The sequence below is a fragment of the Myotis myotis genome, unplaced genomic scaffold (genome assembly GCF_014108235.1).
Source record: "Myotis myotis isolate mMyoMyo1 unplaced genomic scaffold, mMyoMyo1.p scaffold_m19_p_6, whole genome shotgun sequence".
Lineage (NCBI taxonomy): Eukaryota > Metazoa > Chordata > Mammalia > Chiroptera > Vespertilionidae > Myotis > Myotis myotis.
In genome coordinates, this window is record NW_023416368.1 from 16,646,827 (window position 1) to 16,665,160 (window position 18,334).

The 18,334-nt window shown below is 43.6% G+C and overlaps 1 protein-coding gene across 2 annotated transcripts in view; it reads right to left on the reverse strand.

Moving 5' to 3' along the window:
- The window catches only part of SGCD (sarcoglycan delta), a 316,705-nt gene that overhangs the window by 143,574 nt on the left and 154,797 nt on the right, over positions 1–18,334 (reverse strand). For both annotated transcript variants that reach the window (XM_036313037.1, XM_036313036.1), the window contains one exon: positions 3,595–3,696. In XM_036313037.1, coding sequence (XP_036168930.1) covers positions 3,595–3,696 — 102 coding nt within the window. The remainder of the gene's footprint in view (positions 1–3,594; positions 3,697–18,334) is intronic.

Below are 18,334 nucleotides of genomic sequence, written 5' to 3' on the forward strand. Positions count from 1 at the left end.
CGTGATCATCGTGTGAGGTTATGATTACTAAGTATGGCAAATTCTATTGACTGCCTGCCCAACAGTCATTCCCAAGACCTTCTTTGCTACCAGAACCCCAATTTTGCTAAGCTGGCAATTATCTCTGTGTTTGAGGTAAGGGAAGCCCTATACACTACGTCACCAGCTTCTAGTTTATTCTTTTGCCTTTCTGATCCAACATACCATAATTTTCCTTGTATAAGATGCCCCTGTGTATAAGACATCCCCCACTTTTCCAACCCAAAATTAAGAAATCAATATTTTAAACATAAAACAGAACACATTTTTATTTAGTAATTAGGGGCCCAGTGCATGAATTCGTGCACCTTGAAAGGAACTGTGGGCCATGAGGCTGCAGTGAGCACAGGGGCAGGTCTTGCTCCATCCTCTGTGCCCCCGCCTGGCCCCTCCCGCTGCAGCCCCCATTCCCCTGTCTGCTGGAAGCCCCACTCCCACCACTGCCATTCCCATGCACTGACAGTGCCGCCCCCACTCGCACCCACTGACGGTGTAGAGCTATTGGGGCTAGTGCCAGCAGCGGGTGTCAGTGGCTGCTGCCTGATTGCCCTTCAGGAGCAGGGAGAGGTGGAGAAGCCCTGAGGGGTGATTGGGGCCAGCAGCTGCCACTCACACCCACTGATAGCACCAAGCAATTGGGGCTGGCGCTGGGCACTGGCAGTGGGTGCGAGCAGGGCTGGCACCATTAGCAGGTGTGAGTGCCTGGCGGGACCGCGGCGCATGAGAGCAAAGCATTTTCAGTAACCACCAGAGGCTCGGCCGGATGACAGTGACTGGCGCCCCTGCCTTGGTCTGGCACCCCTGCTCACCTGATCCACCATCCCGCCACAGCCGACACCTGCCATGTTCTGCGCGCGCCCCCTGGTGGTCAGTGCACATCATAGCAACCAACTGTTTGGTTGTTCTGCTGTTCAGTCTATTTGCATATTAGTGTTTTATATATATAGATTACTGCAGGTAATGTTTACATACCAGTACTATGATATTATGCAGCATACCACTTTATTCAGCCTCTGTTGCATCACTGCTCTCTTCTTCATCTCTATTAGTTCCAGACATATCAATTTCTTCAACTTCTATTGTATCACTGCTGTCTTCTGAGTCACTGTCTATACATGTGAGATCATCCTCATAAACCTGTGGTATTTTCTGAGCTAACTTTGTTTGTGTTCTCATGGCCAACCCTTCTCTCCTCATGAAATTGAAGCACCATTTTGCCTTTCCTATAAAATCCACAATGTTCATTTCGCTTGCAAACATTCTTGCCTGACATTGAGTAAGTTTGGTTGACACACATAAGCTACTCTGGAGCTGCTCCATAATCCAAGTCTTAAGCCTCTGCTCCAAGTTTGCCCATTTTGCTGGTTTTCCTCTTAAGGCCTTCTTCTTTTTCGGCATCTTAAGGAGCTGTTCTTCCTGTTTAGTAGGAGGAGGTCCAAATCATCTCTCTGCAGCTCTCTTTTCATGCTCTTATGCATAGCTGATTACATTCAGTTTGAATTTTGCAGAATGAGACAATTGCTTACCGTTATTTAACTTTTATTTTTTGACATCTTTATGGGCTCAGAATGCTCCAGTATCTGTTGCTTCTGTGCACTCTCCACCTCCACCTCCAATTACAGCATCAGCTGATGTCATTAACAGTAAGGCTCATGACTGGAGGAAGCCTGTTTGACAAGGTATGGGCAGCTACACACCCATGAGGCTCCCTTCTCGGCTGACTTCCATGTATAAGATGCCCCTCGATGTTCAGTCTCACGATTTTAGAAAAAAATAGCATCTTAAACACGGAAAAATACAGTATATATTTTCACTTTTTGTGACAACTCAAAGAAAGACTAATGCCACTGTTGTTGTCATGTCTAATATGTGATCCTCTATTTCTATCTCTGTGGTCATCCAGAAGAAAAACAGTCACGGCTATGCCCTGAGCCACTTGTAATCTCTCTCCTCAGCCAAACCAAGACGCAGCCCAATCACAGGCAAAAACAATCTTATTCTTCTTTAAGTTGCAAAATAAATCGATGGTTAAAAATGATCTTGATAAAATGGCATACACAATTTATTATTAAACTTATTTAGGTTTGCAAACTGTCTGATTTCATTTATTGAAGTTCTAAGAAATGCAAGAGAATGTAAAGGACAGAAAGTAGACGGGTGGTTGCTTGCGGACAGGGTTGGGGAAGTAGGGAGGGTGCCACAGGATGAAGGCATGGAGGAACTCTTAGAGGTGACACACGTTCATTGTCTTCATTGTGGTGATAGTGTCACAAGTATACACATATGTGAATACTTCTCGAATTGCACCTTACATATGTATAGTTTATTCTTCATCAGTCATACCTCAAAAAAGCTCTTAAACTTTTAAATATTATTTAGCTATACAATTTTTACTGTTAATATATTATTTGGAGGAAAAAGTACAGAATAGCATGAAAAGTATGTTTTTGTTAAAATAAATATGGGAGGGGGGTCTCTAAAAATGTATATACACCCTTTGAATAATTATAAAGGCAGTGTTTATTAAAATACATTTCATTTTCAAAACTGAGCTATCAGCTGTTAAAGTGTGTATATATTTTTTAGGGACACCCTGTATACTCATGATAGATGGCTGGAGAAAATACAATAAATTGTTTAGCAGAATCATCTCCCGAACCTCCTTGTTATAGTTCCATTCCATTACTCCTTCTAGGATATAGTTTCCTCAAAGACAATGGATACATTTACAATATTCTTGGTACTTTAAGTGCTCAAGCCAGTATACTGTGAGTTCCAGTTAAATTTAATAATCATTGTGTACATAAGCTGATTTGTTCTTTTTGACGATTTTAACATCATGGCTTCCTCTCTTTCACTAGGCACACAAGGAAATACATTTGTTGGCAATTCAACAATTGCACTCAGTTTGGTACAACTCAGTAGTTTAGATAGCATTCAGATATAATTACCCACTGCATCAAGTTGCTGAATTTCATTAATTACCCTAATCAATGCACATGAAGCAAATGACGCTTTGGGGAACTTTCCCGCTGCTCTTTGCTTGCAGGTGGATGCGGATCAATCCAGGCAAAGCAAATGTATTAATAATCCCTTCCAACCAGCAAATTCCACCACCCACCAGGAAACAAAAAATAAAAACCAGAGAAACAAAAAACCACCAAAAAACCACTCCTAAACAAAAGTTAATTTTGATAATATCGGTTAATAAAAGCCCAGGAATCTAGGAATCGCTTCTATCATGGCAAAAGAGGAAGAATGAGAGAAAAAGCATAGGAATGAGACTGTAGTTAACAGCAAAGCTTCAGAATATATGTCTGAGTGGGAATCCTTGCTCTGCTACTTCAGAACTGTGTGGCGTGGGACATACTACCTTCCCAAACTTCAGTTCTTCAATTGAGCTGTGATTACACTCAAGACTTTAGACTCGAATGCATCTCATTGCCTGTATCATCACCCCCTATGCCACTCTTTATACTCAGCTGATGGCAAGATAGATTTCTCCAGATTTGGATTCCCAAGGAACAATAATACTTTCTCTCAGCAGAAACTTACCGGTCGGGACTGGATTTCTTTGGCGTAGAGAGGTTGCAAGAATTCTGAGTCTCCTTCTAGCTTTAGACCTTTTTCTGTGATTCTCAAGTTTCCCATTCCATCCTGAAATAGAGGCACAGAGGTAACAAGAAAATGCAATTAGTCAAACTTTCAAAATATCTCAGGCTTTCGTGTTAAAACAAAGTGATTGCCCTCCTTTTTTAAAAGAGAGAGTAGAGCCCTAACCGGTTTGGCTCAGTGGATAGAACGTCAGCCTGCAGACTCAAGGGTTGCAGGTTCGATTCCGGTCAAGGGCAAGTACCTTGGTTGCAGGCACATACCCAGTAGGAGGTGTGCAGGAAGCAGCTGATCGATGTTTCTCTCTCATCGATGTTTCTAACTCTCTATCCCTCTCCCTTCCTCTCTGTAAAAAAAAAAAAAAATCAATAAAATATATTTAAAAAAAAATAAAAGAGAGAGTAGAATGAGGGGTAGTTGGGACCAAAGAAATACATAAAATACCAGAAGGCACTGTTCAATGCAATTATGCATACTGTCCTCTTTGCTCACTATGCTAAGAAAATTATATTCTGAGCAATCTGTAATGCCCCTCAGTCATTCACTTGCCTAGATGAAGGGGGTCCTTTTTGCTAGGCAAGGCAGTGCAGAAAGAATGGAGGCAGGTGGTGAATGGGAAGAGAGAAGAGATGATTCCTTACGTTAAAATCAGAGACCCTTTTTTCTAAAACTCTATGCAGAAATCACAAACTGGCAGTCTGTTGGTCAAATCCAGCCTACAGACAGGGTGTATTTGGCTCCCAACACATTTAGGAAGTCAAATTAGTTACTGACATTTTTCCTAATAGTTTATTCTGGAAATATTAAAATATAGACAAAAGTATACAAGCTGAAGACTCAATTTAAGAAAATAAAGCATACACACACATACTAGTACACATACACACATACATACATATACGCTTTAAAAATTTATTCCTCTATTTTGACATAATGACATTAGGAAACGGAATGATTTGAATAAAAAAAATCCAGGTTGTTCAGCTACTCGTAAAAAAATGGAATTCCCGGCAAGTCTCAGCCTGTCTTCTACCATCAGCCGGACTTCAGCAGCAGCCACCTGCCTGAACCACGCTCCAGCCCATTTCACTCACTCTGCTCACACCCCTGCAGTTTCTCACCGGAATCTCCCTGGCACTGCCATGCGCTCTGGACCTCATCACATTCAGCACTGACACCGCGTGGGGGAGGGGGCGTGGGGTACGGCCAAGCAGAAAATGAGCACTTTCCCCCTCCCCGCTTCATAACAGCAGTTTGACCTGTGGCTGGGAACACATCTCTCAGGTAATATTGCTCTTTCCTGGATAGCATGCCATCTGTATGTTTCTATTTTGAGTTCTTGTGGGGACAACTCTGCCAAGAGGGCCCCAGACTGGGCATTCAAAGCCAGGGTGAGAGGCCACCTACTGAAGGGCATGTTCATATCACACCAGCAGCAGGTGGAATCCGCAACAAAAAAGAGAAAATGAAGAGCTATTTCTGGAAAGCCTACTTGTGCATATATCAGCAGTCTCTTGGTATCTGTGGGGGATTGGTCACAGGAACCCCTGCCCTCCATGGATACCAAAATCCACGCTCAGGTCCCTTATAAAAATGGAATAGTATTTGCATATAATCTATGCTCATCCTTCTGTATACTTTAAGCCATTTCCAGATTTCTTATAATGCCTGATACAATATAAATGCTATGTAAATAACTGTTAGACTCTAATAGTTGTTATGCTTAGGGAATAGTGGCAAGAAAAAGTCTGTACCTGTTCAACCCAACCCATCATGGTAGGTCTAACTACATGGTACATGTCAGTAACAATGTAACATTTTCCCACATATTTTTGATCCATGGAAAATTGAATCTGCAAATGCAGAATCCGCAGATATGGAAGGCCGGCTGTAATTGTGTGCTGTGAGCCATGGAGAGTCTCAAAAACATTAAGTCCCTTTCCGTTCTGGCCTCTGAGACTGTATCACAGGTGGTACATAGCCAAAGGGGAACAGCAAGGAAGGTACCAGAATGACTGAAGTTTGAGAAACATTCATCTCATCAGTCAATTAACTCCTTTGCAATAGTAACTTCCCTTTGCTTAAATACCTGACTTGTTAGAAAACTCACTACAAACTTGACGAATCTATCATTTCTTCTACCTACAGTTTCTTCCTATTATTATTCATCGTCACTTCATTTTTCCAGTTTCCCTCCCAGTCCTTAGTTCTGCCTGAAGGCATGTGGTGGGAAAGGCCTGTCAGTATGAATTTTTTTATTGGCCTGTGTTTTGAGAATATAACGCAAAGCAGATTAGAATAGCCAACTGATGTAGTCCACATTAGAGTCTCTTTTATGGCTCTGTAACTATCGGACTGGATTTGATACACATCAAAACAGCTTGAGAACAGCCTCATTGAAACCATTTCCCCTTTAACTGCCTAAGGACCTGAGGAGCATTATGCTAAGCAAAATAAGCCAGTCAGAGAAAGCCAAGTATCACATGATCTCACTCATATGTGGAATCTAATGAACAAAATTAACTGCTGAATGAAATAGATCCAGAGACCTAGAAGCATGGGACAGACTGCCGAATCTCAGAGGGACAGACTGCCGAATCTCTGGTCCAGACTGGCTGCTTGAGGATGTCAAATGGACAATGTTCTGTAAAGTGAGTATAGATTAAAGTGATTTTAGAGTGGCAAGACAAGAGACTGAAATATTAATTTGTTTCCTTCTTCACGTCACTCATGCCAAACCTTGGTCCTTTTCATCATCATTTCAAACAGATTCCCAGGCTTTGTAATCACAAGGCTTAGAGATTTTGAGAGCAAAGCAGCAGAAAAAGCCGAAAGCAGTGAGTGTGTGTGTGTGTGTGGGGGGGGGGTGGGTAGGGGGGGTTGGTCTCACCTATTGTACAAGGTAACTCTGATTGAATGGATTGTGCCAGGTGTGCTGGGACGGGAGGCAAGGAGGAGACTTTTCCCAGCTGGGGGTGGATAAGAGGTCTGTGATTGCCATGAGTTCTATAGACCACTGTCCCCCCAGTGTCCCCAGGAGGGGTTAGGACCTCAGAGGGAAGTGGGCTCCAGACAGTCCAAGGTTCCCCTCCCCCAGGAATAGCAGAGAGGTCTCTTCTCTAGACCTAAAGGGACCACGTGGGTCGGGCCATAATTCTCTCAGCCAGTGCCAATGAAAGACAGTGACTGGTGGGCCCAGGAGCCAAGCACAGGGCAAAGCACTGGGGCATCCTGAAGATCCTAGCGACGTGGAGTGGAATGCCCTGCTGGGCCTTGTGGGAGGGGGCTGGGAATAGGGATTGCATTGATTTGAAGAGAGTACTATTTCGTGCTCCCCGGAATTTCCTGCTCCATCAGCATGAACAGGTTTTTAATCCCGTCAGCACATTTTCAAGCTGGAAGAAATGCCAAGTCCTATTTCAGTCAGCAGGTCCCGAGGCTCTCTCCTGCCAGAGCACTTTTACTGGCCGGCGCTCCTTAGTGCGGATTAAAGCAATTTTATCTAGACACAGATTGTTTTTGAAGGTAAGCTTCATGAGGGGTAGGGTTTTTGTCCGCAGTAGTTTCAATTTCTAAAACATTGCCTAGCTCAGAGTATGCAATCAGCAAATACTTGCCACGGGATAGAATTGCTTCCTTCTGAGTGCTGCATGTTGAAAGTTATTGTGGGGATTATAAGAATGATAAGACCTAGGCCTATCCCTGGGGTAGATTCCAATATATTAGAGCATGCATTCTCAACTAGTGCGATACAGCCCCCAAAGGGGGGAACACTGATCATGGGGGGGGGGGGATGTGAACACCTATGCAGTAAGCTCCCTGACATTGGTCTTAGCAATGTTTTCTTGGATTTGACTCCAAAGGCAAAAATGAGCAAATGGAATTACATCAAACTAAAAAGCTTTTACACAGTGAAGGAAACCATCAACAAAATTAAATAGGAGACGATATTTGCAAATCATATATCCGATAAGGGGTTAATATCCAAAATATATGAAGAAGTACTATAATTCAATAACAAAAAGAAACAATTCAAGTGAAAAATGGGCAGAGGATCTGAATAGTAGACATATTTCCAAAGAAGACATACACATAGCCAGCAGCACATGAAAAGATGCACTTATATTTTATAACAGCTTATAAAGTTGCTTTTAACAATTTATAGAGCCAAGGCTATAGTATTGGAAGCATTCTGTATTTCCTGGTTGCCAGGAGCACTATATGGATGGGCATTCCTTGGTTTATACTTTTCCTGGGGGTGAACCAAAGAGGAGGGATTCCTCCCACATACACGCACACAGGTAATGAGCCTAATTCTCTTTATTTCCAAATTGTTTTATTTCTCCTTGCCCTTTAGGGCATTCCTAGCAGTCTTTTGGAAACCACTTTTTCTTAGTCACTGGAACACACACACACACACACACACACACACACACACTTGGGTACATTGGCTAAGAATATGAGTTCTGAAATCAGACTGCAAGGGTTAAATGTTGGCTTGACCACGTAACTTGTTGGTACCCTTTCTACAGCTCACTCTTCCTTAAATAATAAAGATAATTATATTTTCTAAATTTGAGGGATACATGAGACAATCCATGTGTATCAGTCTACAGAGGCTAGGTTATATACCACAGTAACAACAACAACATTCTCAATGGCTTCAAACGAGTAAGATTCAATTCTTACCCAAGCTACATGTGTGAGGAGGTTTAGCAGAGAAGTCAGCCTATACGATGACACAGGAGTGACCATTTGAACACGTGGCTTCTCTCTGTGTCTTTGGAGACAACTAAGATTATATTTCCTCACTAATGAAAGTTTGGCCATGAGATATGCTGTGGCTGGGAACTGTGAGCATAAATGAACTAACTTGCAGCAGGTGCTATAGCAGCCCGGGTGTGCTTGCCTGGGCTCTCCTATTAGTCAATCCCTCTATCTGATTGAAAGCTTCTCACAGACAAGGGCGGAATCTTCCGTGTCTTTTCTTCCCAACCACCTATCATAATCCCTGACACAGAGCAGACAGACAGTCCAGAGTGACTGAGGGGAGGAAAAGTCTGCTGTCAGCCACAGAGAACCGCGAGTGCAGCTCCCAGATGAAGCCAAGTCTGCCTGGTGAGTCCACGCCCCCTGGGTACCACTCACCCAGACCAGAGCTGCTCTTGCTGGCCATTTGGGAAAACAGCCAGATCAACACGGGGATGGCTGTGCACCTCTAGACGTCAATGCAAGATTAGCCTTAAAGAATGTTTTCGAGGAATCAGGCTATCAATCCCCAGAAGGAAAGTAGGGGAGGGCGGGGGTAAGGGGAAGAGATCAACCGAAGGACTTGTATACATGTATATAAGCCAAACCAATGGACATGGACAACAGGGGGATGGGAGCATGAGTTTGTGTGTGTGGGGGAGGTTGGGGGTTAATGGGGGGGATGAGGACACATTTGTAATACCTTAACTAATAAAAAAAAAAAAAAAAAGAATGTTTGCGAGGAAATGTAAGCACATCGCATGGAATCGTGAGAAAAGCATGGTTCTCAGGTGCCAGCCTCAACCTTCCGCTGGCTCCCAGTGCAAACCCTCTCGGACAAGCCTCGCTGCTCTCGTCTGCTTCCTCTCCCCCCAAAATGGCAGCTTGCAGCATAAACATTAAGGTCTTTTCCTCTTAAAGAAAGTCCTCTTCTACGATGCACAGGAATGGGATGTTCTTCAGATGACAAATTACAGCTGCGGCAAGACACCGGGGCCCCCAACTCAGAAATGCTGCAATTAGGCAGTTTTTGCCCAACAAAAACAAAACAAAAAACACCACAGCTCTTCAAAATCACTCCAAATGCACACCCGGATTCTGGGAGGATTTAGGCATAAGAACCAATGGTAGCACAGTGTTCTGAAACAGAAACTTGTAAGCAACCTTCAAAAAGAGACATCGGCGGAGAATTTATCGATTGTCGGGGCGGGAAGAAAATGAGAGATGGATACCAAAGTGCAACTAGTCGCATCCCCTGTCCCAGGTGAAAAATGTGATCGCCTGCATCGCGAGCTTTTGTTGATAAAGGTGGGGGCTCATTTGTCTTTAGCCGACACCAAAGAAAACAAGTGAAATATGACCAGGCCTCTGCTGAGTGTTCAGATGAAATCCCTACAGTGGCCATCCTGCCACTGGACGAGCAGTTCCTACCAGTACAAAGCCTGATTAACACGCGGGCCCAATGATATTAAAAACGCACGCTGTGAAAATCCCTCCCCAAATAGATTCTTTCTCTGGAGTAAAACACCAAGGGAGCTACCTGTCCTGTCTTCTCTCTGTTTTCATTAGGAAAAGTTGTCAGTTGTACACGGCAGTGTCTTTTATGAGACGGCGAGTTATAGCTTCAAAGGGCCCAGTGCCTCTCTGATGCTTGTGAGAAAGGTTTAGAGGGATGAGTTCAGAAACAGGAAGGCTAGTGCGTGGACTCCTGGCACTAGAGCCTTCTTACCTCCTAATTTGGCCCTTCTGTTCAAGTTTTGATGCCCAAATTGGCCTGCCAAAGCTTAGTATCAGATGTATTGCAGTCCTACAGGCGTCTTGCCAGTTTCTACAATTACCTTGAGCCTTAAACAAAGGAGAAGCAGTAGTGATCCACAGGTGATATCTACTGCTTCTCTGGCACATACCCCTGAGGCCTAATATTCTTCCCATGTTACATGCAAGGGTTCTTGAAACAGTGGGACAACGAATGCAGCACAGGGAACTACCAAATCCGCAGAAAATCCTGTCTGCTCAGTGAACAAAGGAATGTACTTTCTGTTTTTATTATTATTATTCAGCATTACACAGCCAGAGCTCTGAAGTACTATGAAGAATGAGGCAGTCCAAGAAAGGAGAGAGTGAGGAGAGAGGGGAGGGTATACTTCAGGCAGGAGGAGCAAGAAGTTGTCTCGGCAGAAACCCAAAAGAAGTGAGAGTCACCATGGGAGATCCGGGGGAAGGGAAACTGAATCTGGTACATCGAGGAACACCGAGAAGAACTCTGTGTAAGATAGAGGGCAGTCGTAGATGAGTTCAGGATGGAAGGGACCAGACTTACAGAGCATCTTGGAAAAGTTTCTATGGCCTAGTCTGGATTTTTATTCTACATTTGAGCAGTGCCAATGGAGTATGTTAAGGATGGGTGTGATGGGAACTGGTTTACATTTTAATTTAGATAAATTCCAACAAGACTTCACAAGAGTCCAAAACTTTGATGTACTGACTACCTTAGAATTCATTCCAAAAGTAGTGTTCTAGTAAAAAGAACTTGATGATAATGGGTTCTACAATTTTGTTCAACTTAAATAATTATTTTGGAATGGATTTCCCACTTCCTCTGCCTAGCCAAATTCATAGAGCACAATGATCAAGACCATGAGTTATGAAACCAAAACGATCCATTTTGGGGTCCAGATGCCATCACTTACTAGTCATCAGACCTTCCTTGAACCTTTTATATCTATGAAATGGGGATTATGGTGCCCTTCTTTGAGGAGTGTGTGTGTGTGTGTGTGTGTATGCGCGTGCGTGCATGTGCACCTTTGATCTGCTTAGCAGGGTGCCTGGCACATGCAAATACTCAATAGCGCTCTATACTGAACCATCCATCCCCACACCCCCCAGCTCCCACATCCATCACCTTCTTCCTTCCTTTTCTGAATACCTTCTCTAATCTATGGCAGTCACACTCTGCCACACACTATTTAGCACTTCCTTGTCTTGATGTGCTCTGAGAGGCTTGTGCTGGAGGAAGGAGAAAGAGGGTCAATGACAGAGCTGCCAATGTCAAGAGGATGCACAAGGCAGGAGATAAGGGCAGGTATGAAGAAGCAAAAAGGAATCTGCCACTAAATTTGTCTCAGACAGTTTCTAAGAGAAAGTGAAGGAATTAGAACTCACCCGGTATCTTAAAGCTAGGAATTCAGGAGGAAAGGAAAGGAGAAGGGCTGTCTTAGGGTTTGTAAAAAATTAAGACTGCCTTCCTCTCTGCAAAAGATAGCACTTTAATGATTTTAACTGCATATAATCAAATCATCAAATATTAAAAGACTGAAACTGGTTAAAAGGATTCCATTTACCTTTCATTCCCATTTAATTTGTATGCCAGATATTACCCACACCCTCAATCCATCCCTTAAGAAGGGGAACTTTAACAGTCTGAACAGTTTAAGAGGCTCAGAAGTGGGGAAATTCTTTGGGCAAGAAGAACAGACAGCATAGGAGATCAAGACTATATAGTGAACCAAATTAAATCACAACCATTTTTTTAAACTTTCTTTGGGATAGTAACTGTGGTGGTTAATTTCGTGTGTCAATGTGATTAGGCCATGCTGTGATCAGATATCTGGACAAGCATTATTCTGGGTGTGTAGGTGAGAGCATTTCTGGATGAGGTTCACATTTGAACTGGTAGACGCTGTAAAGCAGACTGCCCTCCCTAATGTGGGTGGGCCTCATCCAATCAGTTGAAGGCCTGACTAGCACAAAAAGGCTGACCCTCTCGTGAGTCAGGGGGAATTTTTCAGATTTGAATTGAATCCTTGGTTCTTTCTAGTACCTCAGCCTGCTGTCTTTTGGACTAGAACTTAAATATCAGTGCTCTGTTTTCTCCAGCCTTAGGACTCGAACTATAACTGCATCATCAGCATTCCCGAGTCTCCAGCTGGCTAGCTGCAGATTCTGAGACCGGTCAGCCTCCATAATCATATGAGGCAATTCCTTATAATAAATCTCTTTACACACACACACACACACACACACACACACACACACCCTATTGGTTCTGCTTCTCTGGAGAATGCTGACTAATTCAGTGGTAGAGAATTTTATCCCCACATTCAGTTTACAGAAAGAGAAGTATATCAGAAAAGCAAGTGAGCATGACTTTGAATGAAAAGAAATATTCATAAAGGACTCTTCCATGTTACATAATCTCCACATCTGCCACTCACTCCTTACAGATGTGAACCAACCCTTCTCTGGGAGAGAACATGAGACTTTCTTAGCTTTGTTTCGGAAAATGGCCACCATTGTCATAGACTATTAGTCACTTCTGCTTCCCAGGAGAGGGAAACCCCATTATGTGACAGTATCAAGAGTTCTCAAGCACTAACTTAAAACTTTCCCTTGGATCTCTGCCAGGAAAGGTGGCCAGGCTTAAGTTTACAATGTGGTCATGTAAGAATGAGCGATGTCACAACTACAAAGAGCTTAGAGCAGTGGTTCTCAACCTTCTGGCCCTTTAAATACAGTTCCTCATGTTGTGACCCAACCATAAAATTATTTTCGTTGCTACTTTAGAACTGTAATGTTGCTACTGTTATGAATCGTAATGCAAATATCTGATATGCAGGATGGTCTTAGGCGACCCCTGTGAAAGGGTCGTTCGACCGCCAAAGGGGTCGCGACCCACAGGTTGAGAACCGCTGGCTTAGAGGAATCTTGACCTTGCTGGCAATGGGGCTACCACAGATTCTGAGAAATTAACTGCTTAACACATGGGAACTTGTCAGACAAGTTGGTAAGTAGGCAACTAGACGTTGGAAGTAGGGTGCTCCTTTTGGTTAAGTGTCTATTCCATGTGCTTACAGAAGGGTCTTGAGAGAGTTGCCTTTGTTTTATTAATGGCTCTCTCTGTATACTTTGTGTATAAGCCAGACCTAGTGAGTCAGATTCACTTTCTCCTACAGTCTCTACAACACACGAATGTCAAAGAGGTGAACCAACAAGCAAGCTCCCTCTCTTGGTCTCAAAACATGGCAGAAAGAAAGAGATGCATAAAAGGAGAAGAAAGAACACAGAGTCCCTCGTTACGGCCGAGAAGACCTCAGGTTAACAAAAATGCCCATCTGAGGGGCACCTCTGCTATTCAGGAATGTCGGACATACCTGTTACGGTAACAACTTTTTGCACGTGTAAAGCTCTTCCTATTAAAAAAAGGAAAACTTGTCCCCAAAGGTTACAGGGCACATCTTCCTCATTTACTAGCACTTTCCATTTGGGCTCCAATCCTATTATTCAGGACATGTGAACTGGCCAGTGGGAACATTTCCAGCAACAATATTTCAGAATTAAAATCTAATTTAACCAAGATGACCCCTAGAAATTACAAAGCTCAGGTAAAAGGAAACCCTTTATCATAAAGGGCCACGCGTTTTTCATTCCACCGAGAGCGTGCTGGGAAAAGTCGCCAATCATTTTTTATCATCTAAGCCACCTTTCTCATCACACAGTGCCTTGTAATGGGCAAGCAGTAAAAAGAACAGCGTGTCAACTAACTGATATATGTGTGAGAATGAGCCCAGGTCCGGGAAACACAAAAAAAGTCATTTCAGAGTGGCTGAATAGCTTGGGAAAAGTCACAGTTTAAGCAAGTAATTATACAATGAAGATATTAGCTTAGGGAATAACTCAATACTTTCAGACTTAAAATTGTCTTTTTTTTTTTTTTTTTTACACAGAGCAGTGAAATAGCAGCTTCAGTATCAAAAAGACCCATTCCCATATGCCAGTCCTATTCTCTATTCCTTACGTGACCTTGCACAAGTCACTTAATACTTTGCACCTCTGCTTCCTCTTCTATAAAATACAAGTAAACTTCCAAGGTGGATGGGTGAGTACTTCACATGTTTGTCACCGAGCTTAGAAAGTGGCAAGCTGGGGGTGTTTTATAAATGTTCTGTCCTTTCCTTCAGTTAAAAGTTGAAAGAGGCCGAAACCGGTTTGGCTCAGTGGATAGAGCGTCGGCCTGCGGACTGAAGGGTCCCAGGTTCGATTCCGGTCAAGGGCATGTACCTTGGTTGCACACATATCCCCAGTGGGAGATGTGCAGGAGGCAGCTGATCTGCCGGGAGCCGGTCCATGCTTGCTGTTTCAAGGGACCTGGCATATATGGCATACTGTTCTTAATATGTTTGCTCACCTTCTTGGCACTATGTGTTTTAACCAAGGTCTCTGAGAAAGGTTGTTTCCCCAGGTAGGGATTTTCCCCTGAAGTTAGGGAGGGAATAAAACCTCTTAACTAAGTGCCAGGTGGGTAATTAATCACTTTAACTACAAACAATCATGCTTAAGCTACATAATCTTTACTCCCTGGAATGGAGATAAGAAACACCCTAACCTTTGTAATAGAGATTGATAGGATTGAATCAACTGGTATAAATACAGATGTAATAAGACAGCAAGACACAGAACTTAGAATACGGAACCAAGAGAGATGGAACCTAGGCACAGAACCTACACACAGAACTTAGAACACAGAACTCAGAAGACAGAACCTACACACAGAACTTAGAAGACAGAACCAGGAGGCACAGAACCTACACAGAACGTTCTCTAGAGACAGAAGAACTTCGCTGGGGAGAACATGGCAAAAGATCCTGGACTGAACCTGACTATAGAAATTGGCAAGAGAACCTGACTAGAACCTGGTGACTGAACCTGGCTGGAGAACCTGGGCAGAACCTGGCTGGAGAACCTGGAGAACCTAGCAAGAGAACATGGACACAGAACCTGGCTGGAGATCCTAAGCAGAACCTCTCTGGAGATCCAGACCAGAACTTGGCTGGAGATCCTGGCTGGAGATCCTGGCTAGGCTGCTGATCAACTGAACTCTGTCTAAGTGCCGTTCCTTCTTCGCCGACTCCGTCCATGCCTTTGGGGACCCCTGGACCCGCTGGGGTTGGACCCCGGCACTGATCGATGTTTCTCTCTCATCGATGTTTCTAACTCTCTATCTCTCTCCCTTCCTCTCTGTAAAAAATCAATAAAATATATAAAAAAATAAAATTAAATTAAATTAAAAAAAAAAAGTTGAAAGAGATTTGGCCTTAGCATGCTCTGTCTTCTTAGGGGAATAAAACAAAAACAAACAGATAAAAAAAAACCCCACCCTGCTCCTGTTAAAGGGAGAGATTCTTGAGGCTGGGCTTATTGCAGCTTTTCTCTCTCTTTCATAATAATGTCAGGTGCCAGAGAACGAGTTCTTCAGTGGATCCAGACGGAAGCCCACAGTTATTTCCCTGAGGTCCAGGCAGACACGCGGGAATCACCCAGTTAGTTTCTGTATATTGGAAAGACCTGGTTTCCGAGTTGCCAATTTCAGACGACTGTTAAGTATTCACAGAGTTTCTTTCTGTTGCTGTAGATTTAAGCTCCAAATCCTGACACACAGCACAGCCAGGCCGAGCAAGCCACTGTAACAGGCATCAGGCAACTCCCTCTCTCACCTGGATTGAGCTCCAGTCTGGGTTATGGTGCGATGAGACTCGCTCTAAACTCTGTCCCTGAGTTAAGAATGTCAGCAGAGCTGCCTCAAAGCTGTCTCTAATCTCCAAGCTCTGCAAACCTGAGAAAGAGAAACTATGGCGAGCAGCAGGGTTTTACTGAAAGTCAATACCTAGAATATTGTATCAATTATTTAGAAAACGGAAGTCACATCCAAACCAGACATTTTGAACACACTGGCTGGCCCGGCAGGTAGAGAAGAGTGCATCTCAGTCTAAATGGATGGACCGGCATGCAGTTCACCTTTTCAGGGTCACAACCATACCCTTGACTCCCCACACAGCAGGTACGAGGTACCAGGCTGCTTCCGGAGCTCCTGCCCGCAGGCCGGGGTTAGGAAATACAGAAGGAACCCACATCTACCCCCGGATTGACTCCACTCACAAAGGAAGGAGTAGAACTCCTTGACTCCCTTCTCCTTTTGGTCGTTCGTGAACAAAGACGGAAAAGAGCAACCTGTGAAGAACCATGTGTGCAGCAGGAGTCAGTAAGCCTTTCAGATGACATCCTGTGTCACCTGCGATTTGTACGAGTCCCCTCTCTTCAACCTCGGGGCGAACACCTTCCCTCGCCGTCGGACAGCTACGATTTGTTGTCGTCTAAAAATGCCGCAGTCTGACTCCTGTTAAATATCAAGCACGTGCAGAAGAAAAGGAACATTTCTGTCTAAGCCAAGTCCATGAACGTGTGGGCTCAGAGGAAGAACACACTCCATGCCAGCTACCCTGGCCTTCTTCCTGGTCCTCCAACCGCAGGTCCAGCGTCCAGGCCTTTATATCTGCTGTGTCCGCTCACTAAAATGCTCTTCCCCAAGCTCTCTGCTCAGCTGGCTTCGTCACGTAATTCAGGTCTTTGCTCAAATATTACCTCCTACATCAGTGATGGCAAACCTATGACACGTGTGTCAGAGGTGACACACGAACTCAATTTTTTGGTTGATTTTTCTTTGTTAAATGGCATTTAAATATATAAAATAAATATCAAAAATATGTCTTTGTTTTACTATGGTTGCAAATATCAAAAAATTTCTATATGTGACACGGCACCAGTGTTAAGTTCGGGTTTTTCAAAATGCTGACACGCCGAGCCAAAAGGTTCGCCATCACTGTCCTACATGAAGCTTCCTCTGGCCACACTACCTAAGATAGCACCCATTTCTCCATCTATGCAGGTGCACTGCTCAATATCCAACAGCCCACTCCTATGTACTTGAGAATGGTTGGTACCCCCTCTAAAACATGGCTCCATGGAGAGAGAGACACTGCTTTGTTTATTACTGGAACAATGCCTGGCATATAGTGGGAGATCAGTAAGTAAATAAAAAAATAAATGTGTCATCTTGGACAAATCACTAAAGCTGTCATTTTTTTTCTTATGGATACATAAAATAACGATACTGAACACCTTTAAGTTTTGCAAAGAAGTGAAAACACTTTGAAAAACTGCTTGATAAACCCTAAACTTCACAATTAGTAAATTGCTTTTGTCATCTTTATTGTTAACCAGCTCGTCCATCACAGTGCCAGGTAGCAATGGATTTGAAAGCTTTGCCTTGATTTGTAAACTTGTCCAAGAGGGACCTCTTGAAAGCAGTGATCATATTTTATTTTATTTTTCTTTAGGCCTGACTTAAAGTAGACACAATAAATTCTTGTCGATTGACAGATGGAGAAATGGATGGATGGAGTAAATAAGACGCCTTAGAGGAGATGTAAAAGGAAAGGAGATGGGAATTAAGACAAACACTAGATGCGGTAACAGAGCAGCACCTAAAGGCTCCCAAATCAGGCACCCTGAAAAATGTCTGGATGGAGCCCCAGGCCAGAGGTCTGGCCTGAATCACTGCTCAGAAATCACTAAAACTGTCATGGTTAATTACATGCTCATAAACTAGAGGTCATACATGAGCCATGAATCCTCTGGGTTAAATGACAACAGATACCAGGCCCTCAGGAAAGATGAGAATTCCTGTACCTAAGGGTATGGCCAGCCCAAGGCCTGAAGGCAATGGCAGGGGCATTTCGTTAGAGTGGAAATGAACATGCTGATGTAACTAGTTTATCAATGCATGGTCAGAAATGACACTGGGCTCAGTCCTGGGTGGGTCTGGGCACTGGAGATCTCTTTTGATAAAATGGCATTCTCTCTAATCACATTTACTTTTAAAAATGTATATATTTTATTCATTTTTTACAGAGAGGAGTGGAGGGGGATAGAGAGTTAGAAACATCGACGAGAGAGAAACATCGATCAGCTGCCTCCTGCACACCCCCTACTGGGGATATGCTCGCAACCAAGGTACATACCCTTGACCGGAATCGAACCTGGGACCCTTCAGTTCACAGGCCGACGCTCTATCCACTGAGCCAACCTGGTCAGGGCTCAC